This window comes from Leopardus geoffroyi, chromosome A3 (assembly GCF_018350155.1).
Source record: "Leopardus geoffroyi isolate Oge1 chromosome A3, O.geoffroyi_Oge1_pat1.0, whole genome shotgun sequence".
NCBI lineage: Eukaryota > Metazoa > Chordata > Mammalia > Carnivora > Felidae > Leopardus > Leopardus geoffroyi.
In genome coordinates this window covers 26,568,923-26,596,312 of record NC_059336.1, presented here as the reverse complement: position 1 = coordinate 26,596,312, position 27,390 = coordinate 26,568,923, and the positions used below count along the sequence as shown (strand labels likewise).

Below are 27,390 nucleotides of genomic sequence, written 5' to 3'. Positions count from 1 at the left end.
CGGACGCTCGCGCCCCTCCTTCTCTCCCCGCCTGTGGGCTACCCCGCGCTCGGGCTCCGGAGCCGTCATGGGCGCCGCCGCGTGGGCATCGTCGCCCCTGCTGCTGCGTGTGTCTCTCCTGATTCTGATTCTGCCGCTCCCGGGGCTGCCCGCGGGCTCCTGGGACCCGGCCGGTTACCTGCTCTACTGCCCATGCATGGGTAAGGCCTCCCGAGCCCTCTGCTCAAATAGGGAAACTGAGGCCCAGAGAGGAGAAGGCCCTCTATTCAGGCACTCAGAGATACCTTGACATGTCCAGGACAGAAACCCAGCGCAGGGCATGGCCTGCTCCTCGCCTCCCTGCCCCAGTTGCAGTGGCCCTGAGGGACCTCTGTGTCCAGCCTTCCAATGTGGCAGATGAGGAAACTGAAGCCGGAAGAGGTGATGTGTCTTGTGCAAGGTCTAAGCCATCCCAGAGTTCAGTAAATGGAGTTTGCTGGGGCAGGACTTGATATGACTGACCCAGCGTTGGCTCTGGACGATTTTTTCACCAACCAATAGTATTTATAGGACCCTTACTCTGTGTCCAGCCCTGTTTTCTGCTCTGGGGATACAGCAGTGATAAGCTAGAAAACGCCGTGCCCTTGTAGAACCTTCATTTTAGCGGGGGAAAGACAGACAATAAAAGATACACATAAAAAATAAGTAACTATGTGGAGTATCATAGAAGAGGATGAACACCGTGGGAAAATAAAGTAGAGAAGAGCAAGGGGGAATCTAAAAGCTGGCTGAGGGGTGCAATTTAAATGGGGTGGTGGATCGTCATCGTAGAAGTCATTTCTTTTTCAGACCCTGCAGATCTTGATGATTTGGCTCTCTGCGCATCATTACCACCACTCCCTTCTCCCCAGGTCCTCCAGCTGCAGCCACTCTTTATTCCCTCTCTGTTTTTCACACATAATCAGGTCCTGAAATCTGTGCTATTCCCTCTGCCTGGAACACCTTCCCCTTCACTTCTGCCAGATCAACTCCTTCCCATTCTTAGGTCGCATCTTAAATGTCACCAGAAAGGGCTTCGCTGACCTCAATGCAAATAATCTCCACTTTATTGTCTATCAATCACCAAACTTTTCCTGTCTTGAAATCATCAGAATGTGTCACTGTATACTTGTTTACATGTTTAATGTCTCTGTAGCTGGACTGTGATTGCCTCGAAGGCAGAGACCTTATCCTTCTTGCTCAATCCCGTATTCCAGTACCAAGCAGAGAGACTGGCACATTGTGGCGTCTCTCTATTTGTGGAATGAATGAATGGATGTCATGCTAGGGACAAGGAAAAGAATCAGATAGGGTCCTCACCCCAGGCCCCCAAGGTATTTACAGGCTGAAGACACAGCCATTACAAAGGCCAGGAAGTGAGAAAGGACATTTGAGGAAAAGTGGAGAACCGGAAATAACTCCAGTCTGAGGTGGGAGGCATAGGAGGGGATTCAGGATAGCAGAGGATTGGTGAAAGGATCCCAGTGAATGAGGCACTGGAGTTGCCCCTTTCACGCACAAGTGAGTGGAGATAGAGGTGGAAAGGCAATCCTGGATGAGAGAACCCCAGGAGCAAAGGCATGGGGTGAGGATGGAAAGTGTAGAGCATGTTTGGGAACACCAAGGCACCTGGAAGGTCTGAGGCAGAGGGGTAGGACCTAAGGGCTTTGATTGTCAGACCCAGGAGTCCACACCTGGATCCTATGCTGCCAGCTCCCCTGGCTCTCCTTGGTGTCCCGGTCCTCCTCACCCCTGGCTCTGCGTCCTTTCTGGACCCTGCATGCCCCATGCCCTCCATGCCCCAGGCCTCACCTCAACCACCATATACCATCCAGGGCGCTTCGGGAACCAGGCCGATCACTTCTTGGGCTCCCTGGCTTTTGCAAAGCTGTTGAACCGCACCTTGGCTGTACCCCCTTGGATTGAGTACCAGCATCACAAGCCTCCCTTCACCAATGTGAGTACCTCCCACTGACCTTAGCCCTTGTCCATCTTACCCCAATCCTGCTTACCTCCTTCTGACCCCAAGTCCTTCTCTGGGCTTTACCTCCCACTCCTCTGAGCCTGCTCTGCTCCCCACCCAGAACTGTCTTCCCTGGCTACCTGGCTAACACTTATCCAGTGCCTTCGGTCTGCCAGGCACTGTCCTGAGCACTGCAGGAGGAGTAGCTCTTTTCTCCCTCGTTACATGCCTATGAGGAAACAGGTTCCCAGAGGTTAGGTAACTTGCCCAAAGTCACACGGCTTATAAGTAGTGTAGAGCTGGAACTCAGGCTCATGTCCGTCTGACTCCAGAGCCTGTGATAGGAACTTAAAGCTCCATTTCCACCCCTGATTGGTCCCACCCTCTGGGCATCCCATTGGTCAAAGGGTGATGGATGCTAGTGTCAGTCTGAAGGAGAAACTGAGGCACAGGTTAGTTAATAATGTGTCCAAGGCCATAAACCCAGGCGGTCTGGCTCCAGAGCTGCCTCACCCCATCACAGTGATACTCAACACCCTCTAATTCCTTGCTTTTTATTTGTGTCTTCCACTGATCCTGTGTCTGTCTTTGTTCACACTGTGTCCCCCAGAGGCCTGGCAGTAGGAATTGAATTAATCTGATCAACTGACTTTAAAAGTTTTTAATAAACTTTAAAAAACGATATTTAGTATGTACAAAACACTGTATTTCATTCTTACAGCTTTTTCTCTGCGTAGGTTTTATTTATTTTTATTTTTTTCTTCTGCATGCCTATATTTAGAGAGGTTTTTATCAGAAGTTAAAAGCCAGAGTACCTGAGATCCTAGTTTGGCTTTGCCACTTACTGGCTGTGTAGACTGGACAGAGTACTTACTTGATCTCTTTGTGCTCAGTTTCCTCATCCTTAAAAGAGGCTGATAGTAATTGTGGCCACCTCCCATAATGAGTGAGTGATTGTAGCATGCCTTGAACATTGTATGCCTCTCTCTTAGAATCAACTAAGTTCATAGGGGCGCCTGGGTGGCTCAGTCAGTTAAACGTCCAACTTCGGCTCAGGTCGTGATCTCGCGGTTTGTGAGTTCGAGCCCCGTGTCGGGCTCTGTGCTGACAGCTCAAAACCTGGAGCCTGCTTCAGATTCTGTGTCTCCCTCTCTCTCTGCCCCTCCCCCGCTTGTGCTCTGTCTCTCAAAAATGAATAAATGTAAAAAAAAATTAAAAAAGAATCAACTAAGTTCATCAACGCAAAGTGTTTAGGACATAGGAAGTCCTCAGTAACTGGGAGCCACTGATGTGCTGATTTTTTGCACTCAGTGTTATAGTTTAGACATTGTCTTTTCATCTCACTCTGGCTTGTTTTCTTTCTCTGGCTTTGTCTTCTCAGCCAAAAATCTTTGCGAGTCTCTACTTCTTGCTTTTTTTGGGTTACTCAACCCGTCCAATTACTCTCCTCTTCCCCACTGGGGCTGTTCTCACAGAGGTCACCAGGGACCTCAGAATTGCCAAATCTGGGTGTCATTTCTCAGTCTTTCCCTCAGCTACTCTCCTGGTGACACCTGGTCCTGTGAGTCTTTCTCCTTCCTGAACATCCCTACTCTCCTGTCTTCTAAGACACAGCCTATTCCTGCTTTAGCCCTGACCTTTCAGCATTTTCCTCTTTGTGTTGTATTGGAGGCTTTTCTCTCTCCACTCACTGTTTAAATATTAGTGTGTCTCCTCCTCCTGTTTGGGTATTAGCTCTGTGACCTCATTTGAGTTATCTGGATTCTGTCTGCCTGGGTTTCTTCATAAGTACATTGGAGATAGTTATATTCCTACCTCTTAGAATTAGATGAGCAAGTCCATGAAATGTGATGAGCATACTAAGTCAGCACTCAATAAATATTAGTTACTGTTATTACCATCATTTGCTTTGTTGTAAATTTCTATTAAATCTTGTGGCTTTCACTGTTTTCCACGTACCTCCCAACTTACCTGAGGCCCAGATCCTCCTCTGATCACAAGCCTGTGTTTCTAATTCCTAAGCCCTTGAGTCTTACTTGGATGTCCCACAGATACCTCAAATTCACAAAGCCAGAATTGAACTTGGCATCTTTCCCTCACAAACCTGTGTCACCCCCTATATTCCCAGCCTTAGTTTATGTTACCTCCATTCACCTGGATACCATGCCAGGAGTCTAGAAGTCATCCTGAATACCTCCTTTTACCCACTACTTCATCTTCCTTTACCTCTCCTAACCTGTCCATGCCTTCCATCTTCACCTGGACTTATGCTCAAAAATATATGTTGAATGAGTACTTGAACAAATAAAGGGATCGTTGCAGTAGCCTCCTGATTCCTCTTCCTCCTCTAATCTTACCATCTATATGTTCTCTCCTCTGCCACTAGAGTGATCTAAGAGGCACATCTATTATTTCTGTTTAAAATCCTTCAGCAAGACCTAGTTGCTAATGGTTAAGTGCCCCAAAGTCTGTTGGAATGCCAATGGCTTGTGAAGGAAGGGTGCAGTGGTTAAATCAGCTTGGGAAATTATATTCTCAATACCCCAGCCTCCCAAACTGGAGATTCAAACTACGTATTACCATACTGCAAAGTCCTGTAGTAAAGAAATCAGCTCAACACAGTGTTTCCCAGGTCTGTGTAACTCTGGAGCCTTTTGATTGCAGAACTCTTTATTCTCCTGAACTAGTGGAACATGCTTGGGAACCCTGAGCTATAGGATAAAGTCTACATTTTTATTCCATGGTGTTCTAAAAAACTTTTTTAAATCCAGAAAAATACAGAGATTAATACAGTCACCATCCAAGTACTTACCACTAGAAGTGATCGTTGTTAATATTTTCTTCTTTGCTTCATCTTTCTTTTTTTTTTTTTTAATAAAAGAAATAAAATATTATTACAGATGAAGTTGTTAAAAGATAAAGCCTCACGTGGCTCCGGAGCCTAGTCCCGCTCCCCTCCCAGTCCCAGAGGCAACCACTGTCATGGATATAGTGTCTTCAGTGTGACTCCTTCCAAGGTCTTTCTTGTACTTCTGCTGCGGCACTGAGCATCCTTACACCCATCTCCTGATGCAAAGTGGGAGAGCTTCTCTAGGGAAAATACATAGAGGTGCAAGGAGCATTTTAAATTCTAGTAGATGCTGCAAAATTGCATTCTAAAGTGGTTGTTCCAAAACGTATACTTTGACTACCAGCCAGGTACAGCAGTCCCTGTTTCCCCACATCCTTTCCAAAAACTAAAGTTAAGTTTTTAGGTCCTGGGTGGCTCAGTCAGTTGAGCGTCTGACTATTGATTTCGGTTCAGGTTTCACGGTTCAGAATATTGAGCCCCATATTGGGCTCTGAGCTGATAACATGGAGCCTGCTTGGAATTCTCTCTCTCTCAAATAAATAAACATGAAAAAAAATTTTTAATAAAGCTTTTTAAAAATGTTTATTTATTTATTTTTGCGAGAGAGAGAGCACAAGCTGGGGAGGGACAGAGAGAGAGGGAGACACAGAATCCAAAGCAGGCTCTAGGCTCTGAGCAAATTATTGTATTTGCCCAGAGCCCCACACGGGGCTCAAACTCACAAACCGTGAGACCTGAGCTGAAGTCAGATGGTTAACCAACTTAGCCACTCAGGAGCCCCTAAAGTTAAGCTTTTAAATCTTTGCTGGTCTAATGAGTGAGAAGTGGTCTTGTAATTGCAATTTGTTTTTTTCTAATTACTAGTGAGTTTGTATATCTTTTGAGTGTATTGGCTATTTGGGTTTTCTTTGCTGTGTAAGTTGTTCACTCCTCTCCTTTGCTCACATTTTCTCTTACAGCCTATGTCTTTTTTCATCTAGATCAGCAAGCATTTTTGAACACAAGGGGTGTTACTATTTCTTTGTTAGTTTGCAGATAAATTCTCCCAGCCTGTTTCTGTTCTAAGTTTGGTGTCCTTTCCTAAAAGTTTTTCATTGGCTCACAGTCTGAGTTATCTGGGTCTTGGATGCATGCTTTTATTAAATGTCTTTAAAAGAGCCACGAGGATACTGAAGAGGGACCTCGGCCTCTCCTTTTCCACCTTTTCCTGTAGCTTCATGTGTCTTACCAGAAGTACTTCAAGCTGGAGCCCCTCCAGGCCTACCATCGGGTCATCAGCCTGGAGGACTTCATGGAGAAGCTGGCACCCACTCATTGGCCCCCTGAGAGGCGAGTGGCATACTGCTTTGAGGTGGCAGCCCAGCGAAGCCCTGATAAGAAGACGTGCCCCATGAAGGTGGGTCTGGGGGACCCTTTATGCCCGTTCCACGTCCTCTAGGCCCCTGAGACGCTGTGATGGCAATATGTGGGGGATGGCACTAGAAGGGCTTAGAGTAGAAAGATGGAGATTTAAGTCCCATTTGTGACATTTGTCAGCAGTCTCACTTTGGGCAGAGTACCTTGATTCCCTTGAGACTTTATTTTTCCAGCAAAATAAAGACACCAATCCCTGCTCTGTCTCACTCATAAATGTCATGAGGGTCAGGTGTAAGAGTGCTTGTAAACTGTGAAGTGCCACATCAGTAATAATAACTAATACCCATATGGCACTTACTACGTGCCAGGTACCATGCTTAGAGCTTTACACATGTTAACCCAGTTACTCCTCAAACTACTCCACTAGGGAAGTACGATTAATATCCCCATTTTATAGACGGGACATGAGCGTAACACAAAGAGGTTTGGTATTTTCCCCAGGGTTACATTAGCAAACAAGTGGTGGAGCTGGGATTCAGCCCCAGGTGATTGGGCTCCATTGTCCACCCTCTTAATTTGTATACTTTCCTGCCTTTCAGTGGGTAAATAAGAAGCTGTCATATTTTATCAGGAGAAATTTATAATTTTCTGGCACTTTGGGAATAAGACAATCCCCAGTATGTCTGTAGGTGCCTATGCTAAAGTCTGGGGAGGGTGGTTGGAGGAACCACAAAACTTGAGAAAGGAAGACTTGGCTTACAGCCCCAGCACTGGCCTCACCTTGGGCAAGTGTTTTACCCTGTCTGGACCCTGGTTTCCATCTTGAAAATACAGGCATTGAGGGGCACCCAGGTGGCTCAGTCAGTTGAGCTTGATTTCAGCTCAGGACATGATCTCACACATGGTTCATGAGAGTGAGCCCCATATCTGGCTGTGCTCTGACAGCCTGGAGGCTGCTTGGGATTCTCTCTCCTTTTCTTTCTGCGCCACCTTCTCTCTTCTTCTCTCTTAAAATAAATTTAAAAAGCATTTAAAAAGAAAAGAAGAAGGGCGTTGTATTAGCTGGTCTTAAAAGTCTCTGGAAGCTCTAGTCCAAGATCCAAGGCCCAAATCCAAGGTTCACTCCCTCCCCACTTACCCCACCAATGCTGCAGCTTCAGTGGGATATGGCATGTAAAGGAGGAAAGACTCCTTTAGACACTGGTGAACATTTCCTGCTGAAAACCAGATTGGAGGCCCAGCTGCTCTCCTCAGGTCTCCAGCCCAGGCTTTACAAAGTGGCATTCCTATTGGGCCATCCCATGAGGTGTTTCAACCTGTGTCCAGTCCACCAGACTTCCCCCACCCACAATTCCTTGGCCCCATCCCCAAAGGGCTTTCCCTCCTCAGTAAGCCTTTGATCACTCTCTTTCTGCAGGAAGGAAATCCCTTTGGTCCATTTTGGGATCAGTTTCATGTGAGTTTCAACAAGTCCGAGCTTTTTGCAGGCATTTCCTTCAGCGCCTCCTACAAAGACCAGTGGATTCAGAGGTACTTGGAGGGGGCAGTGTTGCTGGGTTTAAGGGAGGGGCCTGGGGCCCATGAGCATTCAGCACCTTCCTGACCCTCTTCCCCTCCACCACACCCTGATGTATGAGACCAAAGGTACAGCCGTTCTATCTGTTGAACTTGGGATCCTGTGGGATCTGTTCCCATCTCAACGCCTGACACAGTGGGACGTTGACCTGCCACAAGGTTGAGCAAGAGTTTATCAGCCGATAAAGGATGTCATAAAAAGATTATTGTGCAGTCACATGGGTCCCGATTTCCTCCTCTAGGCGTGAGAATCATTCCCCTCTTAACCTTCCTCCTCACAAGGTGAAAATTGGAAGCAGCGTCTAGAGAAAAGCAGCTTTAGGTGCAGACTGAGAGATGATGTCATCCAGATAATAATTGGATGTGCTTTATTAATTGTGCTACGGTAGGCCCTATTAAAAAAAAAATAGGTTAGCAGGGCACAGGCACAGGCTGTGAAATATTTATAGAGCGTCTGTCATGTATGAGACATAGTGCTCAAAAGCCAGAGGTGATATATAAAAATGAAGAAGACCCAGCCTCAGCCCTCAGGGAGCCACAGGCTGGTTACAATGATGATAGCTATCAGAGTGCGCTTGCCTTGATGCTAGAGCATGGCAGGAATGAAAGTCAGACAGGTTGGGAGCTGTGAGGGACATATGAATTCACACAGGGTCACAGCACTTGGCATTCAGTAGACCAAGGACAGACTGATGTAGAGAAAGGAGTCACGCTCATGATAAGTCAGACCTGGGCTCTGATTCACCCCTGCCTCTTTCTCAGGCGACCCTGAGCAGCCTCTCCAGCTGTCTGGCCTGAATGGAAGGAGCACTATGGTATCTGCTTCCTAGAGCTTAGAGCGCATGGCACATAGTAGGGGGCCAACCAATGTTAGCTGTTACTGTTGTTATTCACATGCTTTATTTCATACAAGCCTTTGAGAAACTTCATGAGGTGGGTATTATGATCAATTTCCATTTGGCAGGTAAGGAAACAGCTCAGTGAGGTAAAATAACTTGCCCAGGGTAACTGAGCTGGTGAGAGGGCAGCTGCAGTCCAAATGTAACTCTTCAATAGATGAGAAAGCTACTGTTTATTTAGTGCCTACTGTGTACCGAACACTGTTCCAAGTTTTCCTTTCACTACCTAAGTCTCCTAAGGTTACTTACTCGATACTTCCACAAGTCTGTATGACAGGCATTATTGTCTTCTGCGCTTTACACTTAAGGAGATTGAAGTAGAGAGGAGTGAAATGTGTCCAAGGTCACACAGCTTGAAGTGGCAAAGCTAGGATTTGAACCCAGGCAGTCTAATTCCAGAGCACCCATTCTTAATCACTATGGAGAAAACAGCTGTGCCTGGAACAGGTGCCAAATCCCATTTGGGACTTCCTAGCTAATTAAGGAGCTTCTGAGGACACTTGGTCATGGCAGGTTCCACTCCTCCCTCATGGTTGGTCTAGGACATTCCCATTTGATCACCTACTTGGTTCTTCCTGTTCAGTTCTGAGTGACCTGGAGCTATTGCCAAAAGGTAGATCTGCCCTCCAAGGGTGGAGATTTTTCTCCTATTGACAAAGTGCCAGGAAAAAAATATATGACACCAGCTCCAAAAGTAGTTCCAAAGCATATTCCAGAAAACCAGAAATATCACACAAGCCTGGTTGGAAGAGAAGGTACAGTGCTGCATGGATGCATCAGTCAGGGAATGTTGCTAAAACACTTGCTCAGTGCCTTACCATCTTGTTTGAGTTCACTGAGTTGTAGGAATTGCATGATGGCTTGGGAAAGCTTGGGCTTTACAGCCAGATTTCCCTCCCCTCCCCTCCCCTCCCCTCCTCCCCTCCCCTCCCCCTCTCCCCTCCCCTCCCCCTTATTTAAGAAGCACCTGCTGGGTGTCAAGTACTGGTCTGGACACTGGGGATACTGGCAAGAATAAGACAGATAAGGTCCCTGCCCTGATGGAGCTGAGTCTAATGGGAGAGACAGTGAATAAGCCTTTACAGAAGATAATTCCAGAAGACAAAGTACTGTGAAAGACACAAACAGATGTTGTGTGTGAGACCTTGTCTCAGTCAGCTCAGGCTGCTATAACAAAATAGCACAGACTAGGGGTTTAAACAGCAGGTGTTTATTTCTCGTGGTTCTGGAGGCTGGGAAGTCTGAGACAGGATGCCAGTCTTGCATTGGGTTCTTGCATTGGGTTCTGGTGATCTCCCTGGCTTACTGCCTTTCTGCTGTGCCCTCACATGTTAGAGTGAGAACAGGCTCACTTATAAGGCGCTAATCTCATTATGGGGGCTCTACCCTTATGACCTCAACTAAACTTAATTGCTTCCCAAATGCCCTACCTCCTAATATTATCGCCTTGAGGGTTGGGACCTCAACAATGGATTTGGGGGGACACAAGCATTCAGTCCATGAGAGACCTGAAGAAAAAGACCCATCCATGGAAAAAGCTGGAGAGAAAGGTAGTTCTTCATGGTGGGGACACGGAGAGCAGAGGCTCTGAGGCAGGAACAAGCTTAGTATGATCAAGGGGCAGACAGAAGACCAGTGTGGCTGGTGTGGAGTGAGTGAGGAGGAGAATGGGAGACTGTGCCGTTGTCTTTTGCTGCTTAATAAACCATTCCAAAACTTAGTGGCTCAACAGCAGTGTATTATTATTTCCCAGAGTTCTGTGGGTTGACTGAGCTCAGCAAGGCAGTTCTTGTGTTCTTTGATTTTCCATGTTCTTTATAGAATCCCAACTGTACAAAGTTTCAATTCATGTTAAACATCAAATTTCTTGGTGTAAGTATCCTTTAGAATACCCACCACAGATTTGGTGGGAGATTTTTAAAAATTTTTTTAATGAAGAAGAAAATTAAATTTACTCCTAATCCACCACCCTGTCAAAAAACACTCTTTGCATTTTGATGTATGTACTTCCATTCTCCAGTGCTTTTTTAAAATGTCTTTTTAATTTTTATTTTTGAGAGAGAGAGAGAGAGGGAGAGCACGTTGCATGAGTGGGGGAGGGGCAGAGAGAGAGAGAGAGAGACAGAGAATCCCAAGCAGGCTCCACGCTGTCAGCACAGAGCTCGAACTCATGAACCAAAGATCATGACCTGAGCCAAAGTCGGATGCTTAACCGACTGAACCCCCCAGGCACCCCTCCAGATACTTTTATACAAATCTACTTACCTATACAGATTAACTTAAAACGAAATTACTGCATATAGTTTGTAATTGAGTATTGTTTATCATTTCTGAAGAGTAATTAATGTCAGTATTCACTAGGTTAGTAAATACTGCTGGCAGGATTAGTTCTAAACATAAAAATGTGAGATTTCAAAAAATGGTTACCATGGTGTATATATGTGTATTTGTGCCACTGGAGTGTGTGTGTTATTTATTAATTTACCATTGTAACCACTTTTTTAAGTGTACAATTCAGTAGCATAAGCACAGTGAATTGTGTGACCACCACCACCGTCCATCTCCAGAACTTTCTCATCACCCCAGACAGAACCTCTGTACCCATTAAACACTACTCCCCATTCTTCCACACCTCTGCCCATCCCTCTATTCAATTTTTCTGTCTTTGAATTTGCCTGTTCTAGGTCTCGTATAAGTGGAATTATATGATATTTGTCTTTTCATGCCTGGCTTATATCACTTGGTATAAGGTCTTCAAGTCTTGTCTGCGCTGTAGTATATATAAAAATTTTAGTCCTTTTAAGGCTAAATAGTTCACTGTATGTACAGACCACGTTTTGTTTATCCATTCATCTCTTGATGGACACTTGGGTTAGCTGGGCATGTCTTGCTTTTTGGTCAGCTTTCAGCTGGGGCTGGAGTCTGAAAGCTCAGCTGGACTGCGCGTCCACAAGGGCTCGCTCATGGCTAGCAAGCAGGTAATGCTGGCTGTCACCTAGGAGCTCGACTGGGGTAGTTGATTGGTGTGAGTACACTTGACCTCTCCATGTGACTTGGACTTGTGACAGCATATCAGCCAGGTTGCTGAGGATGCATCCAAGGGAATGAGTGTTCCAAGAGGTGGGAAGTAGAAGCTGCTGGCCCCCAAAGCCTGGGCCTGGTGACCAGGACAGTGTCACTTCTGCTCCATGCTGTTGGGAGGAGACATAGAGCCCACCCAGTGAAAGGCGATTTGAAGAATTGATCTGCCACACACAAGGAGATTGGAGAAGCGGGCAGGGGTCAGACTGTGCTGGGCTTTGTAGGCCCTGCTGATGTGGTCTGATAAGAAGCCTGAGTGCTTTGTAGGGGTGAGCTGGCGAGTATACATATTTTAAACATTTTCTAAAATAGCAGACACTTGCTCGCTGTAGAAAGTTGTCCTCTGGGGCCGCGGGTATGAGTGTAGGGAGAACGGCATTGGAAAAGGTCAGGCTCTTCCCTGGCTTACTGTATGAGTAGGCAGATTGCTTCCCTTCCCTGGCCAGTGTTCTAACTATAAAATGAAGGAGGGGAGCAAGATCAGTGGCTTCCATACTGTTCCTCAGAATTCTTAAGAAGTGCCTGTAGTCCCACGAGGCTGGCAGTGCAGAGCCTGCTTGGATGGGCTCTGGTCCCCTCCCCCACTGCCTTTAACCAGTAATTCTCTTGTGTAACAACTGACAGTTTGAATGGCCAATGATCTAAGTGTATCAGGCATAATTTAAGCTACATGTTACAGAAAACCTCAAATAACAGCAGATTAACAAGATAGAAATGTATTCTTTCTTTTTTAATGTTTTATTTATTTTTTATTTTTTTAATGTTTATTTTTGAGAGAGAGAGAGGGAGAGGGCAAGCAGGGGAGGGCAAAGAGAGGGCAGGGGAACAGAGGATCCAAAGCAAGCTCTGTGCTGACAGCAGAGAGCCCAAGGTGGGACTCAAACTTATGAAGCATGAGATCATGACCTGAGCCGAAGTCGGAAGCTGAACCGACTGAGCCACCCAGGCACCCCAGAAATGTATTGTTTTCTTAAGTAAGAGAAGCACTAGGGTATACAACCCACGGCTGGAAGGCAGCTCCCGTCTCTCTGCCCAGCCGTCCCAGTACTGACTTTTATCCTCAGTGTCCCCTCACAGGGCTGTTGAAGCTCCAGCCATTACATCCTTGCCCCAGGCAGCTGGAAGGAAAAAAGGGCAGAAGGGGGCCACAGCCTCACCTTTTTAAGGAACCTTTCTAGAAGTCCCATACAACCCTTCTTGAATCTCATTGGCTAGTTCTTAGACACATGGCCTGTACCTAGCTGCAAGAAGGACAGAAATCTTATTTGGGGCTCCCATATGTCCAGCTAAAAATCGGGTTCTAGGAGAAGGGATAAGAGGTATTTCTTCCCCACTAGGTGATTTCTGAGAATCCTTCTAGCTCTGCTGCTTCTGAGTCTGAATCCCCTGGTGGAGGTTTAATTCAACAGACATTTATTGCATGTCTGCTGTTGGAAGACTGTGGACCATCATGCTGAACCATTCTCATGGCATGAAGGTAACCAGTATTTGGAGCTCTTAGGAAATTCTATCACCATCACCACCATCGTCGGTATATCGCGTGAAACCCACTGCAACTTTTTAGAAATTCGACTTTATGTTTTAGAGATTTGGCCACATTGATTGTGTTAGCTTCTCTTGAAATTTTCCATTTTGCACGAATAAACACAACAGCTGTGGTGGGCACGCCCCTTTCTTCACACCCAATGCAAACACCTCCCAGCTCTCCAAGACAAGTTGCCACTCCTAAGCCACAGCTCCTACAGGAGGGCTCCCTGTCCCACTTCTCCTCTGCTGCCTTCTGCACACTGATGTGCTCGACAGCCGTCTTCCCTGCTCTCATGTCAGCCCTTATTCTTCCGGGCTGCAGCCTTCCTGAGAGGCCCTAAAGAGGTGACATGTAATTGGCAGGTTGGAGACTCGAAGGATGAGGAGGCAGCCAGGCAAAGAGAGGGAGAGAAAGATAGTCCTTCAAGATAGGAACATTAAGAGCAAGGCCCTGCCTTGTGCAGGGCGTCCCTGCATCCTCTGTACTCAGCATGGCGTTCATCCACTGTCCCACAGATGTAATCTGGGCACATAAGTGGATGCTGTGCATACAGAAACCCTGGCTTGGTGGGGGAATCTCAGTAGAGTAGGGTGGGGGGTGGGGGTGGGGGAGAAGAACCCCAGACGTTTACTGCACCCAGCAACAAGAGCATATGCCTTGTTCAACTGGACAGTGACCAGGCTAAGGGCCTGATCTAGGGCACTCGGGCATATGGAGCTAGTCAATCTTTCTTTCCAAACAAGATCCCTAATGCCCCCTTGCTTTCCAAACAACACTTTCCTCTCTCATTGGGAGTAAATAAACACATCATTCTCAGCCTCTTGGTGCTTTGACTGGTCAGAGCTGATGTCCCAGTGGTGCAACCATGTGCCAGTCCAGTTCTAAGGAGAGGGGAGGGACATTCCAAATCTAGAAATCACGAAGGGTCAACTGCAGGTTCTCTCCAAGAGGGCAGAGTGACCACAGATCCTGATTTATCCTAGTGTTCTAGCCTCCCTGGGAGATCACAAACTCTGGCTTTCCTTTTAAAATCTTTTGAGGTGACATCTAAAAGGAGTTTGGCTGAGGGCCTGGCAGTAGTAGGTGTTCAGCTCATACTCACTTCTTTTTCCTCTGACCCCTGACAGCCTGGCCTGGTCTTTCTGGTAAGACCCTTGAATTCTTCCCATCCACTCATTCATTCATTCTAAAGGTATTGATTGTACCCCCTGTGTTAGGGGTTGGTGATCAGAAACAAGACCCAGACCTGGCCTTTGAGGGGCTCGTTGATGGCACTGGGGGGCTGAGAGAGAGGTGCATAGTTAACACGGGTTCTGGGGACACCTTGGTGGCTCATTCGGTTAAGCATCTGGCTCTTGTTTTTGACTCAGGTCATGATCTCACAGTTTGTGAGTCAAACCCCGCGTCAGGCTCCATGCTGACAATTCATCATGTGCTTGGGATTCTCTCTCTCCCTCTCTCTTTGCCCCTCCCAGCTCGCTCGCTCGCTTGCTCTCTCAAATAAACTTAAAAAAAAAAAAAAAAAAAAGGACAAGCCCTACATCAAGGCATCAGCGCAGAGCCCACTTCAGATCCTCTGACTCCCTCTCTTTCTGTCCCTCCCCCACTCACACACACTTGCTCTCTGTCTCTCTCTCTCTCTCTCTGTCTCTCTTTCCCTCAAAAATAAACACACACACACACACACACACACACACACACACACACACACAAAACCCACACAGGTTCTGGAGCAGACTGCCCAGACTCAAATCTCAGCTTCACCAATTCCTAGCTGTGTGACCATGGGCCTGTTACTTAACCTTTCTGTGCCTCGATTTCCTCATTTGTAAAAAGAATAACGATAGTGCTTACTTCACAGGGCTCTTGTGAGAATCAACTGAGTTCATACATGTAAAACAATTAGAACATTGCCTGTTGCATAATAAGGCTCGATAAATGATTCACATGCACATATGTATAAAATTATTATTATAACAAAGAGCCACGATGTCAGCAAACACTTGATTGTTGCTTCCTTGGCATAGGCCCTGGACCAGAGTGTGTGGGACTCACGGTGAGCATGACTGCCCAGACTCCTACCCCTGTGGGCTGACGTGAGAGCAGGGAAGACGGCTGTCGAGCACATCAGTGTGCAGAAAGAAGGCAGCAGAGCAGTGGGACAGGGAGCCCTCCTGTAGGAGCTGAGGCTTGGGAGTGGCGACTGGTCTTGGAGGGTTGGGAGGTGTTTGCAGAACGAGGTGTTTGGGTTGGGTGTGAAGAAAGGGGCGTGCCCACCACAGCTTTTGTGTTTATTCGTGCAAAATGGAAAATTTCAAGAGAAGCTAACACGATCAACGTGGCCAAATCTCTAAAACATAAAGTCGAATTTCTAAAAAGTTGTGGTGGGTTTCGCGCAATATGACAATAATGATGGCGATAGAATTTCCTAAGAGCTTTCTATATGCCGAGTATTGTTCTAAATGCTTTGCTTATATTAATCCATTTAATCTGCTCAAGAGCACTGTGACTTAGGAGCTATTATTAACCCTATTATACAGATAAGGGAACTGATGTACAGAATGGTTAAGTCACTTGCCTAAGTTAGTAGGTGGCATAGTCAACATTAGAACAAGGCTGTCTGGCTCGGCAGCCTGTGCCTTTACGATTACACTGTGTAAAAAGCACACAAAATAATACCTTTTTGTACAAATAGTAAAAGTGTAGTCATGCACAAAACCACAATATCTTCTGGGAAGAGGAAGTAAAGGAGGGAAAGAGATGACAGGATACACCTTTTATTTTGGTCTTTCTTTTTTAAAAAAACCTGAAACAGAGCAAAGTATTAACATCTGCTAATTTGGGTGGTGGGTATGTGGGTTGTAAAATTATTGTCTGTATTTTCCTGTATGCTTTGAAATACCTAATTTTTCATTGAGATTTTTATGGAGGTAATTATAGAGTCACACATCGTAAGAAATAATACAAAGACAAGAAAACAACAACAAAAAGAAAGACCGCAAAGAGGTCCCAGATCCCGTCCACCCAGTTTCCCCCAAAGCTGGCATTTTGCAAAACTGTAGTGTAGTGTCACAGCCAGGATGATGACATTGACACAGCCCACCCACTGTATCCGGATTTTCCTAGTTTTACTTGTACTCGCTTCTCTATGTTCATGTTTGTAGGTTTGTGCGTATGTTTAGGTCTATTCAATTTTACACAAATTTTACACATAGGTGGGTTTGTGTGTCTACCATCACAGAACACCTGAATAATTCTAACTTCCCAAGGATTCTCTGTGGTCAGTTTATAACTGCATCCATGTCCCTAAACACGCACGCACGCACGCCCACATGTGCACGCACATCCTAGCCCCTAGCAACCACTAATCTCTTCTCCACTTCTGTTCTCTATTTTGTCATTTCAAAATGTTATGTAAATGCAGTCACACAGTATGTAAGATTGAGGGCTTGGCTTTTCTCACACTGCCTAATTGCCTTGAGATCCATCCCAAATTGTTGCCTGTCTCAGTGGTTTGTTCCTTGATATCTCCGGGTCGTATCTCATGGTGGGATATCCCACAGTTTATTTAACCTTTCACTTGTTGGATATTCGAGTTGTTTCCAGTTTGGGGCTAATAGGAGTAAAGCTGCTGTGAACGTTCATGTACTGGTCTGTGTGTGAGTATAGGTTTTCGTTTCTTCGGGATAAATGCCCAAGAGTACAATTGCTGGGGGATATGGTAATTCATGTCTGTCTGTCTGTCTGTCTATTTGTTTAATGTTTATTTTTGAGACAGAAACAGAACATGAGTGGGGGAGGGGCAGAGACAGAGGGCGACCCAGAATGTGAAGCAGACTCCAGGCTCCGAGCTGTCAGCACAGAGCCCGACGCGGGGCCCGAACCCACAAACCGTGAGATCATGACCTGAGCCGAAGTCGGACGCTCAACCGACTGAGCCACCCAGGCACCCCGCATGTCTGGTTTTATAAGAAACTGCCAGACTGTTTTCCAGAGTGGCTGTGCCTATTTCATAATTTTAAGAAAAGGTTTTTGGCTGACAGAGGAAAGGCAGTCCAGGTCGAGGCAAGAAACATACAGAGATCTGGAGCCGGAAAGTGCATTCAGGCTTGTGGAACCAGCAGGATGTGTCGTGTTGCTAGGACAGACTCTGGGGTCAGCTGAAGAGGGAAAACAGGTTTGCTCCTCATTCGGTCAACAAACACTTACTGGGCTCTTCCATGTGCCAGACACTGTCCAGCACACGGAAGCACCACCTTCAGAAGCCTGTGTCTAGCAGAGAAGACAAGGTGAAATTATTACAAGGTCCATAGTTGACAAGAGTGAAGGAGAACCTTCGGGAGGGTGTGACGAGGGCATCTGCAGACATCAGGTGCTTTCCGTGAAGGTAGGGACGTGCCTGTCTCGTTCTCCCCCTGGGCCCCAGCACATAGTAGGCACTCAGCAAATATGTGTGAAATGTTGAGCGGATGCTCTCATGCAGTGTACCCACTCCCTGTGAGCATGTCCTGTCCACAGCCCTCTGTAAGCAGCTGTGTGTCCCAGTCCCGCCATGTGGGTAAAAGGGCAGAGGCGAGGCCCAGACACCCCACCCCGCAGTGAATTACCACACCACAGATTGGAAGCCAGCGTGACATACAAAAGGTTGGAATGCTCTACTGTAAATTTTTAATTGTTAAGCAAGCAAAGAGGGTTGTAAATTCCGTGCGACGGGACAGTATTACATATTGTGCCTGTTGTCGCCGCCACGGTTTCTTATCAGCCCGTTGGGGTTTCACGGCCTCTCGTGCTTCTTGCATGTTAGAGGGGCCCCTCCGCAGGGTCTCTGGGGCATGGTGCGACACCATCCTCTTTCCTGTGGGGGTGGCGGCCAGCTCTCTGTGCGTCCTCCATCTGACTTCCCCTCATTCCATCTCATGTCTAGATTTTCTCCAAAGGAACATCCAGTGCTCGCCCTCCCAGGGGCGCCGGCCCAGTTCCCCGTCCTGGAGGAGCATAGGCCACTCCAAAAGTACATGGTATGGTCGGACGAGATGGTGAAGACAGCAGAGGCCCACATCCGCGCCCATCTCATCCGGCCCTACGTGGGCATTCACCTGCGCATTGGCTCTGACTGGGTAATTTCTCCCTTCCTCCCATGGCTGGCTTGATGTGTCCCTGACTAGGGCCCATGCCTGTGGGCGTTGAACACTGAACCCACTGCACCGAGTCCCAGCCAGGGCAAAGAGGTCTCATTCAGCCAAGTCTGTGGTACTGTATTCCATGATCCTGCCATAGACACATCAGAAATGTGGCTCCAGAGTGCTTACTTGCCAACCCTCATTTTGACAATTGCCATTTTTGTCCGTCCTTTGCAGATGGAAAAAGAAACATCAAGGTAGACTCCAAGTCAGGCAGTAAGCCAGAGAGAGACCCGCAGCTCAGGAGTCCTCTGGTCCAGCTCAGCGTTTAGCCAGTAGACTCTGTTGAAAAACAAGCTCTGGAGATTGGGTGGGGCCCCCAAGAAATGAAGATGTCATCCTCCAAATTCGGAGACTGCTTAAATATGCAGAAACCTCATCAGATTATCTTCTGTGTGGAAATAACAGAGCAACGTAGACAGTCTCTTTAATTTACACAAGAAGATGTATTTGTGTATGTATATTAGAAATGCTCATTGTGGAAGACTTGAAAAATACTGACGAGTATAGAAATTAGATCAAAATTCACTCAGAGTCCATTGAGGAAGTACAGGTGACCCTTGAACAACTTGGGTTTGAACTGCGCAGGGGCACTGAAATGCTGATTTTGTACAGTGCAGTGCTGTACCTGTGGTTTCCTTACGACTTTCTTGGTAACTTTTTCTTGTTTCTAGCTTCCTTTGTTATAATACAGTACGTGGTACATATAACATACAAAATATGTGTTCATTGACTATGTTATCAGTAAGGCTTTTGGTCTACAATAGGCCATTAGTAGTTATGTTTTGGGGAAGTCAAAAATTATATGCAGGTTTTTGACAAAAATTATAAGCATGGGGTCAGGGATAGTGTCCCTAACCCCTGTGTTGTTCAAGGGTCAACTGTGGTCACACGCGTATGCCCTTGACTCCCTTCCTGCCCTCCTTCCACAAAGAAAAGGAGCCAGGCTCGGAGTATCTTGGCCCAAAATATCTTGTGAATGGTTTCAGCCAAACCTTTAAGAAACAGTTTCTGGGGGCGCCTGGGTGGCGCAGTCGGTTAAGCGTCCGACTTCAGCCAGGTCACGATCTCGCGGTCCGTGAGTTCGAGCCCCGCGTCGGGCTCTGGGCTGATGGCTCAGAGCCTGGAGCCTGTTTCCGATTCTGTGTCTCCCTCTCTCTCTGCCCCTCCCCCGTTCATGCTCTGTCTCTCTCTGTCCCAAAAATAAATGAACGTTGAAAAAAAAAAAAAAAATTAAAAAAAAAAAAAAGAAACAGTTTCTGTCCATATGTGCTTAGAACATAGAAAGATATAAGATGCCATTTTTTTATAAAGCTAGCATAGCACTAAAGCAAACTCAGATAAGGTCAATTCAGAAGAGTAGATAGTGCCCATTGTCACAAACACAGATGCCCAAATTCTAAGTAGAATATTAGCAAGTAAACTCCAATAACATATTAAAGAGCATGTAACACAAGTAAACTTCATCCCAGGAATGTAATTCACCGTATTAGCACCCAAAGAGGAAAAATCACATAATCATCTCAATAGAGGCCAAGAAAGTATTTGATGAAAGTCGACACTCATTCATGATTTAAAAAAAAAGAAAAGCAAGGAAAAGAAAAACTTCTTAACTAACCGGGAAAGAAGGGACCCACCTTAACTTGATAAAGGCTATCTCTCCGAAACCCACAGCAAACATGTACTTCATGGGAGCTATCAGAAGTGTTCCCACTGAAGTCAGAAATCAGATAAGGCTGCCCATTATCACCACCACGGCTCAGAATTCTACTGGAGTTCCCAGATAATATAGTAGAACTAAGAAAAAAATATTTTGTAAAAAGCCAGTACGCCACTACACGGCAGTAACCGCTGTTACTGTTTTGATGCGTTTCCCTCTTCCCTCGGTGCTTTTTTAAAAAACACAATGCAGCTCCTGCACAGCCTTTCTCCACTTAGTGGCTCCTGCCCCTGGGGTCCCGGGCCGTTTGCAGCCTTTAACCCTGTCCCCCTTCAACACTGCAGAAAAACGCCTGCGCCATGCTGAAGGACGGAACCGCAGGGTCCCACTTCATGGCCTCCCCGCAGTGTGTGGGCTACAGCCGCAGCACGGCGGCCCCTCTCACCGTGACCATGTGCCTCCCTGACCTGAAGGAGATCAGACGGGCCGTGAAGCTCTGGGTGGAAGCGCTGAACGCCCGGTCGGTCTACATTGCCACGGATTCTGAGAGTTATGTGCCCGAGATCCAAGAACTCTTCAAAGGGAAGGTGTGTGTGGGCCCGGTGGGGGTGCGGCGGGGAGGGAATCAAAGAAAGCTCCAGGGTGGCCCCACGGCTCCCTCTACATGCTTTATGTCCTTCTGACACTTAGGCATTTCCGCTCTGGTTCCTATCCTTCCTTCAAACCCTGGCCCAAACACCTTGGCCCATTCTCTCCAGTTTCCCCTGCATTCTTGTAGCTAATGTGTCCCTACTGGAGCTGTCACAGTATTTTATCACAGCTGCTCTCGAGGCACTGTCTAGTCTGTGTGAGACTAGAAACACGTCCCACTTCTTCCCAAACGTTGTGGCTTCTTGAAGGCAGGATCAGAGGCTGACTCACCATTCTGTTCCTCAGCTTGTAGAGGCCTTGCCGTCACCATTGTCTAGGTCAGTGCTTAACACAGTAGACACTCGGTGACAGTTGAATAAGGGCTTAAAGAGTGGGCCCTTGGGAGAAATCCAGTGTAACAGATTAAGAGCTGGACTCTGGAGCCAGAGAACTTGGGTGCTACTCATTGTGCAGTCTTGCACAAGTTACTTTAGTTCTCTGTACTTCTTTCGTTTTCTGTAAAATGGGACTGAGAGTAGTCCTGTTTCATAGGGTGATTGTGAAGATCAGATATGAAGAAAATAAAACCATTCCAGTGCAAAACAAGTGCTCAATAAAGTTAGCCATCACTGATAGTAGGAGTAGGTGGTTGATGAATAAAGGGAATGCTCTTTTGTACTTCGTAAATGCTTAAGGAAGTGGTGAATAGTAAATATTCAGTGTGTGACTAAAGAGTGGGATGTGCTTGGTGCTCTATCAGTGGAGGGTAGGTAAGAAATATCAATAAAGTGACTGAATTAATACCAAGCATTCAATAAGATTTTGTGGACTGAATGAAAGCCCTAAACACCTGCACAGACCTTAAAAGGTTTGCTTTTCTAACAGTGGGAACCCTTGGCTTTATGTGAGGGGCTCCCTTCTCTCTTTTAGCCCAGACACCAGCAGGAAGCCCTGACTTGAAAAGAAGGCGCCAAGTCAGCGCATCCTGGCCTGCCTCCCTCCCACCCGCTTTTTAGAAGACCATCAGAGCTGAGAGACCTTGGGGCTCCTCCAACTCAGCCCCTGCATGTTATAGCTGAGGAAACCAAAGTCCCAAGAAGGGATAGAATTTACCCAGGAGGTCTCAAAGCTAATGATAGTGGGTATGACACGGAGTGGGTAAGTTTCAGGGCGTGGGTGGAATTATTCGGGGGATTTTGGCCATGATTATACTGGTATTATTTCTCTGCTACCATCCAAATAGCAAGATGATGATTTTTGTTAGATCAGAAATCTCTGTGTGACAGCAAAGCACTTTCAGCCCCAGCTCTGCCCACACCCCCACTTCTGTACTAAGTTGAAGCATTTGGAGAGTCCCTGGGAGTTTTTTCGTGAGTTTTTAGAGTTGATATATTTGTTACACGTTAAGTCTCTTGCCATTTTCTATTTCCTGTTCATGTGCCACTGTTGTCGTCCTTGCCTGCTCCTCAACCCCTCTGTCCATGGGGTCAGAGCCCACCCTTGCTCCTCCGTTAGGCTGGGCCACTGCTGAGCTGAGGATGCTGATAAATAAGATGTAGTCTTGCCCTCCAAGACTCCCTGTCTAGACTCAGGAAAAGAGACTTTGCACAGAACTCTAATATATGCTGCAAGAGAGGTCCAGGAGCTTGAGGAGAGGCAGGGGCTCATTCATTCCTGTGTCCAGTCAACAGATATTTATTGAGACAGGCCCCAGCCGGCAGTGACAAGAAGACCACCACAGCCTGGCCCCATCAGGTGCAAGAGGCTGATCTTAATCAGAGTGAAAACTACAAGCTGAGATGTGTGCTCCAAAGTAAAGGAATGTGGTTCTGTAAGAGTATAGAGCAGAGGACCCTGGCCTAGACCAGGGTCTGCAGAGGTGAGACTGGAGCTGCAGTGAGGGTCAGGTAAGAAGCAGACAAAAAGATGAATGCCTCAAGCAGAGGGAGAGTGCATGCAAAGGTCCTGAGGCAGGAAGGGCCTGGTGGATAGTGGCTAGAGCTCAAGGGATGATGGGGGAAGGTATGAGAGGTGGAGAGGTGGCTTGGACAGGGCCTTGTAGGCCACATTCAAGATTTTTCATCTTCATCTGAAGAGAAGTAGGGCACCATTTAAGGGTGTTCAACTTGCAGTGGAGGGAGGGACAGAGAAAAAGTTGCTGCTCTTTGGTTCCAGCTGCTCTGTGGTAAACACACAGAGGCAGTGAGGGGACCCATGAGGAAGTAAGAGATTGTGGTGGCTGGGCCCCTGGAGTGATGGTCCACCAAGGTCACTTTTGGGGAGTATCTTGGGGACAGATTGAACAAGACTTTGGGGCTCAGAGGCATCCAGGCAGCAGAACAGGATGGGTGGAGCCCTATGTGATCAGATCACAGTTTGATGGGGAGAGCCACACCTGCTGGCCTAGGGATTCATGAGAATGGTGGAACTCGAGCTGAGCCTTGAACTAGAATAGGAAAAAGACACTCCAGGCAGAGGGAACCACACCAGTGAAGGAACCACACTAGAGGGTGAATGATGCTGTATTTGGAGCTGAGGCTGGCAGTGGGGGAAGGGTGTGCCATGTGGGGGTGTGCTGAGACAGCATCTGGGCAACACTGCCGGCGGAATGCCTGACCCCATGTCTGAATCCTCTGTGCACCTCCTTTTGTGTCTGGCACTTCTGTGCAGGGGAAGAAAGCTGGGGGTATGGCTGCAGGCCTTGGCCAGACTGGCCACCTTTGCCTGCAGCCACCCTGGTGAAAACGTTCTGCCCTCCCTCCTGCAGGTGAAGGTGGTGAGCCTGAAGCCTGAAGTGGCCCAGATCGACCTGTACATCCTTGGCCAAGCCGACCACTTTATTGGCAACTGTGTCTCCTCCTTCACCGCCTTCGTGAAGCGGGAACGGGACCTCCAAGGGAGGCCGTCCTCTTTCTTTGGCATGGACAAGCCCCCTCAGCTGCGGGATGAGTTCTGATCCTGGCTGGAGCATGTCACCAGTCTAAGCTGGTCACACTTGCCAGGCCTGACAGCCAGCAGTCCTCCCAGGACCGATTCCCAAGGATGCAAGCTCTTCCCCCTCGCCAGAGACAGGAAAGCACCAGGGACTTCTGGAGGAGGAGGACTCCATCTCCTGGGGCACAGGGCTTTCAGGCTCCCGAGCCAGAGCGTCTCCAGTCCCTGTGTGCCTCTGCTGTTTCTCCTGGGGATTTCTCACACTGGCAAAGCAGTCTGACCTCCATCTTTTGGTCTGCCCTGCTCTGAGCAGCCTAGGGGCTGAACTCTTCTCAGTGATTTTTTTATATAAAGAGAGACAGAGGTTCTTATAGTTTTGATATGAGGTCATGACTACCATAGAACTCTCCCTCATTTTTAAAAATCAGTGAAGTTCATTACCGTAGGTATCTAAAGTGACCTTGAATGAGGATGAGGCCAGGGGTGGAGCGGTTGTATTGACCCCTTTTCCAGCTGACCCCCAAAGTAGCCCTTAGACTGGGCCAGAGCCAACCCCACTGCCTGGCCAGAGCCATCATCTACCCCTCTTCCGAGCCCATTTCCATGCTCATTGGGGCATGAGCACTTGTCTCATAAACACTATGCAAGTAGAAGTTAGGAATCATGATGCTGTGCACTACTCTGCTGCAGACACGGAGTGCTGCCCACACAGCACGTTCCAAGTAAGGAGCACCTGCCATCGAAGGAGACCATCATGCTATTGCTCTCAGAGTCTCCTGGTGCTTGGTGACCTGCCACAAACCTGGCTCCATCGAGATCTTGGAGCGTATCACCAGGGACCAGCAGTGGATGGCCTGGCGGCATCCTTCTGAAGGCTGCCCTCTCCTCCTTCATCTGTGTCCTAAGGGGCCTGGTTGTAGAATTTTGCCATTAAGTTGCTATCCAAAACCTGTCCCCGCAGCCTCCTGCCTGTGGCTGGAGCTCTGAGGCCATATTCTCACAAGGGAGCGTTTGCTAAGCCTCTGACCGGGTAGGAGATACCCCCTGACCCAGAAGCCATCAGATTCCCAATCTGCCCTTTCCTGTCCGATAAAATCTCTGCCAACCCCATGAGGCTTAAAGTATTAACATTGTGCGTTTTTGTTTTTTGTTTTTTTTTGGTTATTGTTGTTTGTGGGTTTTTTGTTGTTTTTTGTTTTTTTGGGTTTTTTTGACTCTCAGATGCTACAGTTGTGATAATCCATGACTCCTAAGATTCTGTGATGTTTTGGCCTTGTGGTTCTAAAATTCATGTCTAACACCTGCTGGTGTCTTCCCTGCCATGTGCCTTCCCTTGGCCTTCAATCCTGGGACGGTGGAGGAGAGTCTAATGAGAGCCAAGCCCAGAGCTCCGTGCAGGGCTTCTCCCTTAAGTCACCTTTGGGAAGAAACATTGTCTTTGTCAAGGCCAGAGGTTGCAGAGCAATAAGGATTTCAAACACCAAAGGTGGCCTTTGCTGCTTGGAGCTGCTGCCCGACTTGAAGCAGAGAAACTAGAGAAAGGGCTTGGGAAATGTGAGATGTTCTAAATCCTGGGTGGACCCTGAGAGATGGCTTGTCTGTTCAGACTTGTTCAGAAGCTTCACTCACGGGTGCAAGGGCCTGTGCACGCCTGCCTCCGTGGGGTCGCTGGGGAGGGGCGGCTCACTTTTGGTTTTGTGTGCTGAATTTGTTCGCTGTTCACAGCCTCACACTAGGCACACGCTTTAGAGTCTGGGGCTCTGATGGGCCATCCAGATCACTTTGATTAGCATTGGCAGTGGTAACAACTTGTGTTTCTGGCGAGAAGATGCCAGCGTTGTAGTCAGATTCAGTTGTGTTCCACAGGCAGGCACTCTATTCCTCTTTGACCCAGTTACCTCACCTATAAAAATGGTGATAAAAACCGACGGGGTTGTTGAAAGCCTCAAATCAGATAAAGCATGTATAAGAGGACGTTGTAAACTAGAAAGAACCAAAGGCACATATATGGCTGCTGATTAATTTGATGGCCTGTTGTTGCACACCTACTCTGTGCCAACATTGTGCTTGTCAAGTGCTTTATGAGAATGTAGCCCCCACTCCAGCCCTGGGCATAGGAACTGTTAATATCCTTCTCTTGCTGCACAGGGAAAAACTAACACTCAAAAAAATTCTCATAATTTTCTCGAGGCCACATAGCTGGTGGTGTTAAGCCAGGATCTGACCTCCCAAAGCAATTACCATTAGCCCCACACACCCCCCTCCCTTACTGCCGCCAGTTCACAGGATGTACTTTACGCGGGGCGGGGTGGGGGGAGCGGGGTTCAGATGGGTTTAGTTCCCACTGGGCTCCTGCTATGGGTCTGTTACTGCCAGGAGGTTTTGGGGAAGGAGAAATCACCCAAAAACAAAGCCCACACGAGGCTTGTAGTTCTTTCGGTATTTATTCCCACATTCTTTCATTCGAGTCACCAACTATGTGCCAGGCTGTGTGTTAGGTACTAGAGATTCAGCAGAGAATTGGACATAAAGTCTATTCTTAAGGGATTTGCATTGTAGTAAGTACACGACCCAATGAAGACATGTACTGGGGGAGGTACTGACCAACTGCTATGAAGAAAAATAAAGGGTCTGGGGTGTTCACAGAGGAAGCAGTGCTGTTCTGGATGAGGAGTTCAGGTAAAGCCTCTCCCAAGAGCTGCCAGAAAGAAGAAAGGGGCCACTCATTCAGATATCTGGAGGCAGCACATTCCAGGCAAAGGAAACAGCAGGTGCAAAGGTCCTGAAGCTGGAAGGACTGAAGAGTGGCAAGGAGCTTGCATGTTTGGAATGGCAGGACTGAGGCAGGGAACGGAGCAGTAGATCAGAGCAGGCAAGGTCCTATATCCTGGAAGCCAGTGGTAAAGTCCAAACTTTTATTTAGAGAGATGGGGAGCTTTTGCAGGGTTCTGAACAGAGAAGGATCAAGATCTGCTTATAGTTTGAGGGACCCTTCTAGCTGCATGTGGAATAAAGGTGGGAGGGTGGAAGCATGGAGACCAATGCAGGGCTGGTGCTGGGATGCAAGCCAGGTGGTGGGGCTCAGGCAAGGACCATTGCATTGAAGGTGATGGGAAGTGGGCAGGTACTGGATATATGAATTATTTTTAAATTTCAAGCTTTTTTATTTTTTTAAGGTTTTATTTTTAAGTCATCTCTACCCCCAATGCGGGGCTCAAACTTACAGCCCTGAGATCAAGAGTCACACACTCTACTGACTGAGCCAGCCAGGTGCCCCATTAAATTTCAATCTTTTTTAAAGATAGGAGTCTTTGTATATTTTAATAATGCAATGTATACAATTTCATATGTTGTTTTTCACTTAATAGTATATCACATTTTCCATGTTGGTACACATCCTGAATAAACGTTTTTAATGACAAGATTCTATTGAGGGGCGTCCCATAGTTTAATGTCCTATTAGGAGAACTTAGTATGTTCCCAATTTTTCACTATTATTATTTGAATAATATTTTTATTTACTTTTTTTTCCTGTAATATGTTCATGAAGATAAATTCCCAGAAATGGATTTTATTTTTGTTTTTTCATTTTTTTAAGTTTATTTATTTATTTTGAGACAGGGCACGTGAGTGGGGGAAGGAGCAGAGAGAGAGAGAGAGAACCCCAAGCAGGCTCTGCACCATCAGCACACAGCCTGATGCGGGGCTCCAACTC

General features: G+C 47.1%; 1 protein-coding gene across 2 annotated transcripts; it reads left to right on the top strand.

Moving 5' to 3' along the window:
• The first annotated feature begins 67 nt into the window (after nucleotides 1-67).
• POFUT1 (protein O-fucosyltransferase 1) lies at nucleotides 68-27,099 on the top strand. 2 transcript variants are annotated; one of them, XR_006703247.1, is made up of 8 exons: nucleotides 68-200; nucleotides 1,854-1,975; nucleotides 6,046-6,228; nucleotides 7,606-7,718; nucleotides 18,196-18,388; nucleotides 20,456-20,698; nucleotides 21,672-21,899; nucleotides 23,509-23,621. XR_006703247.1 is itself a non-coding variant. In XM_045444924.1 (7 exons), the coding sequence occupies exons 1-7, from the start codon at nucleotides 68-70 to the stop codon at nucleotides 23,695-23,697; spliced, it is 1,176 nt and encodes a 391-aa protein (XP_045300880.1). In that variant the 3' UTR covers nucleotides 23,698-27,099. The 2 variants fall into 2 exon arrangements, 1 of the variants encoding a protein (XP_045300880.1); XM_045444924.1 differs by lacking the exon at nucleotides 21,672-21,899 and having other exon boundaries at nucleotides 23,509-27,099.
• The last annotated feature ends 291 nt before the right edge of the window (nucleotides 27,100-27,390 follow it).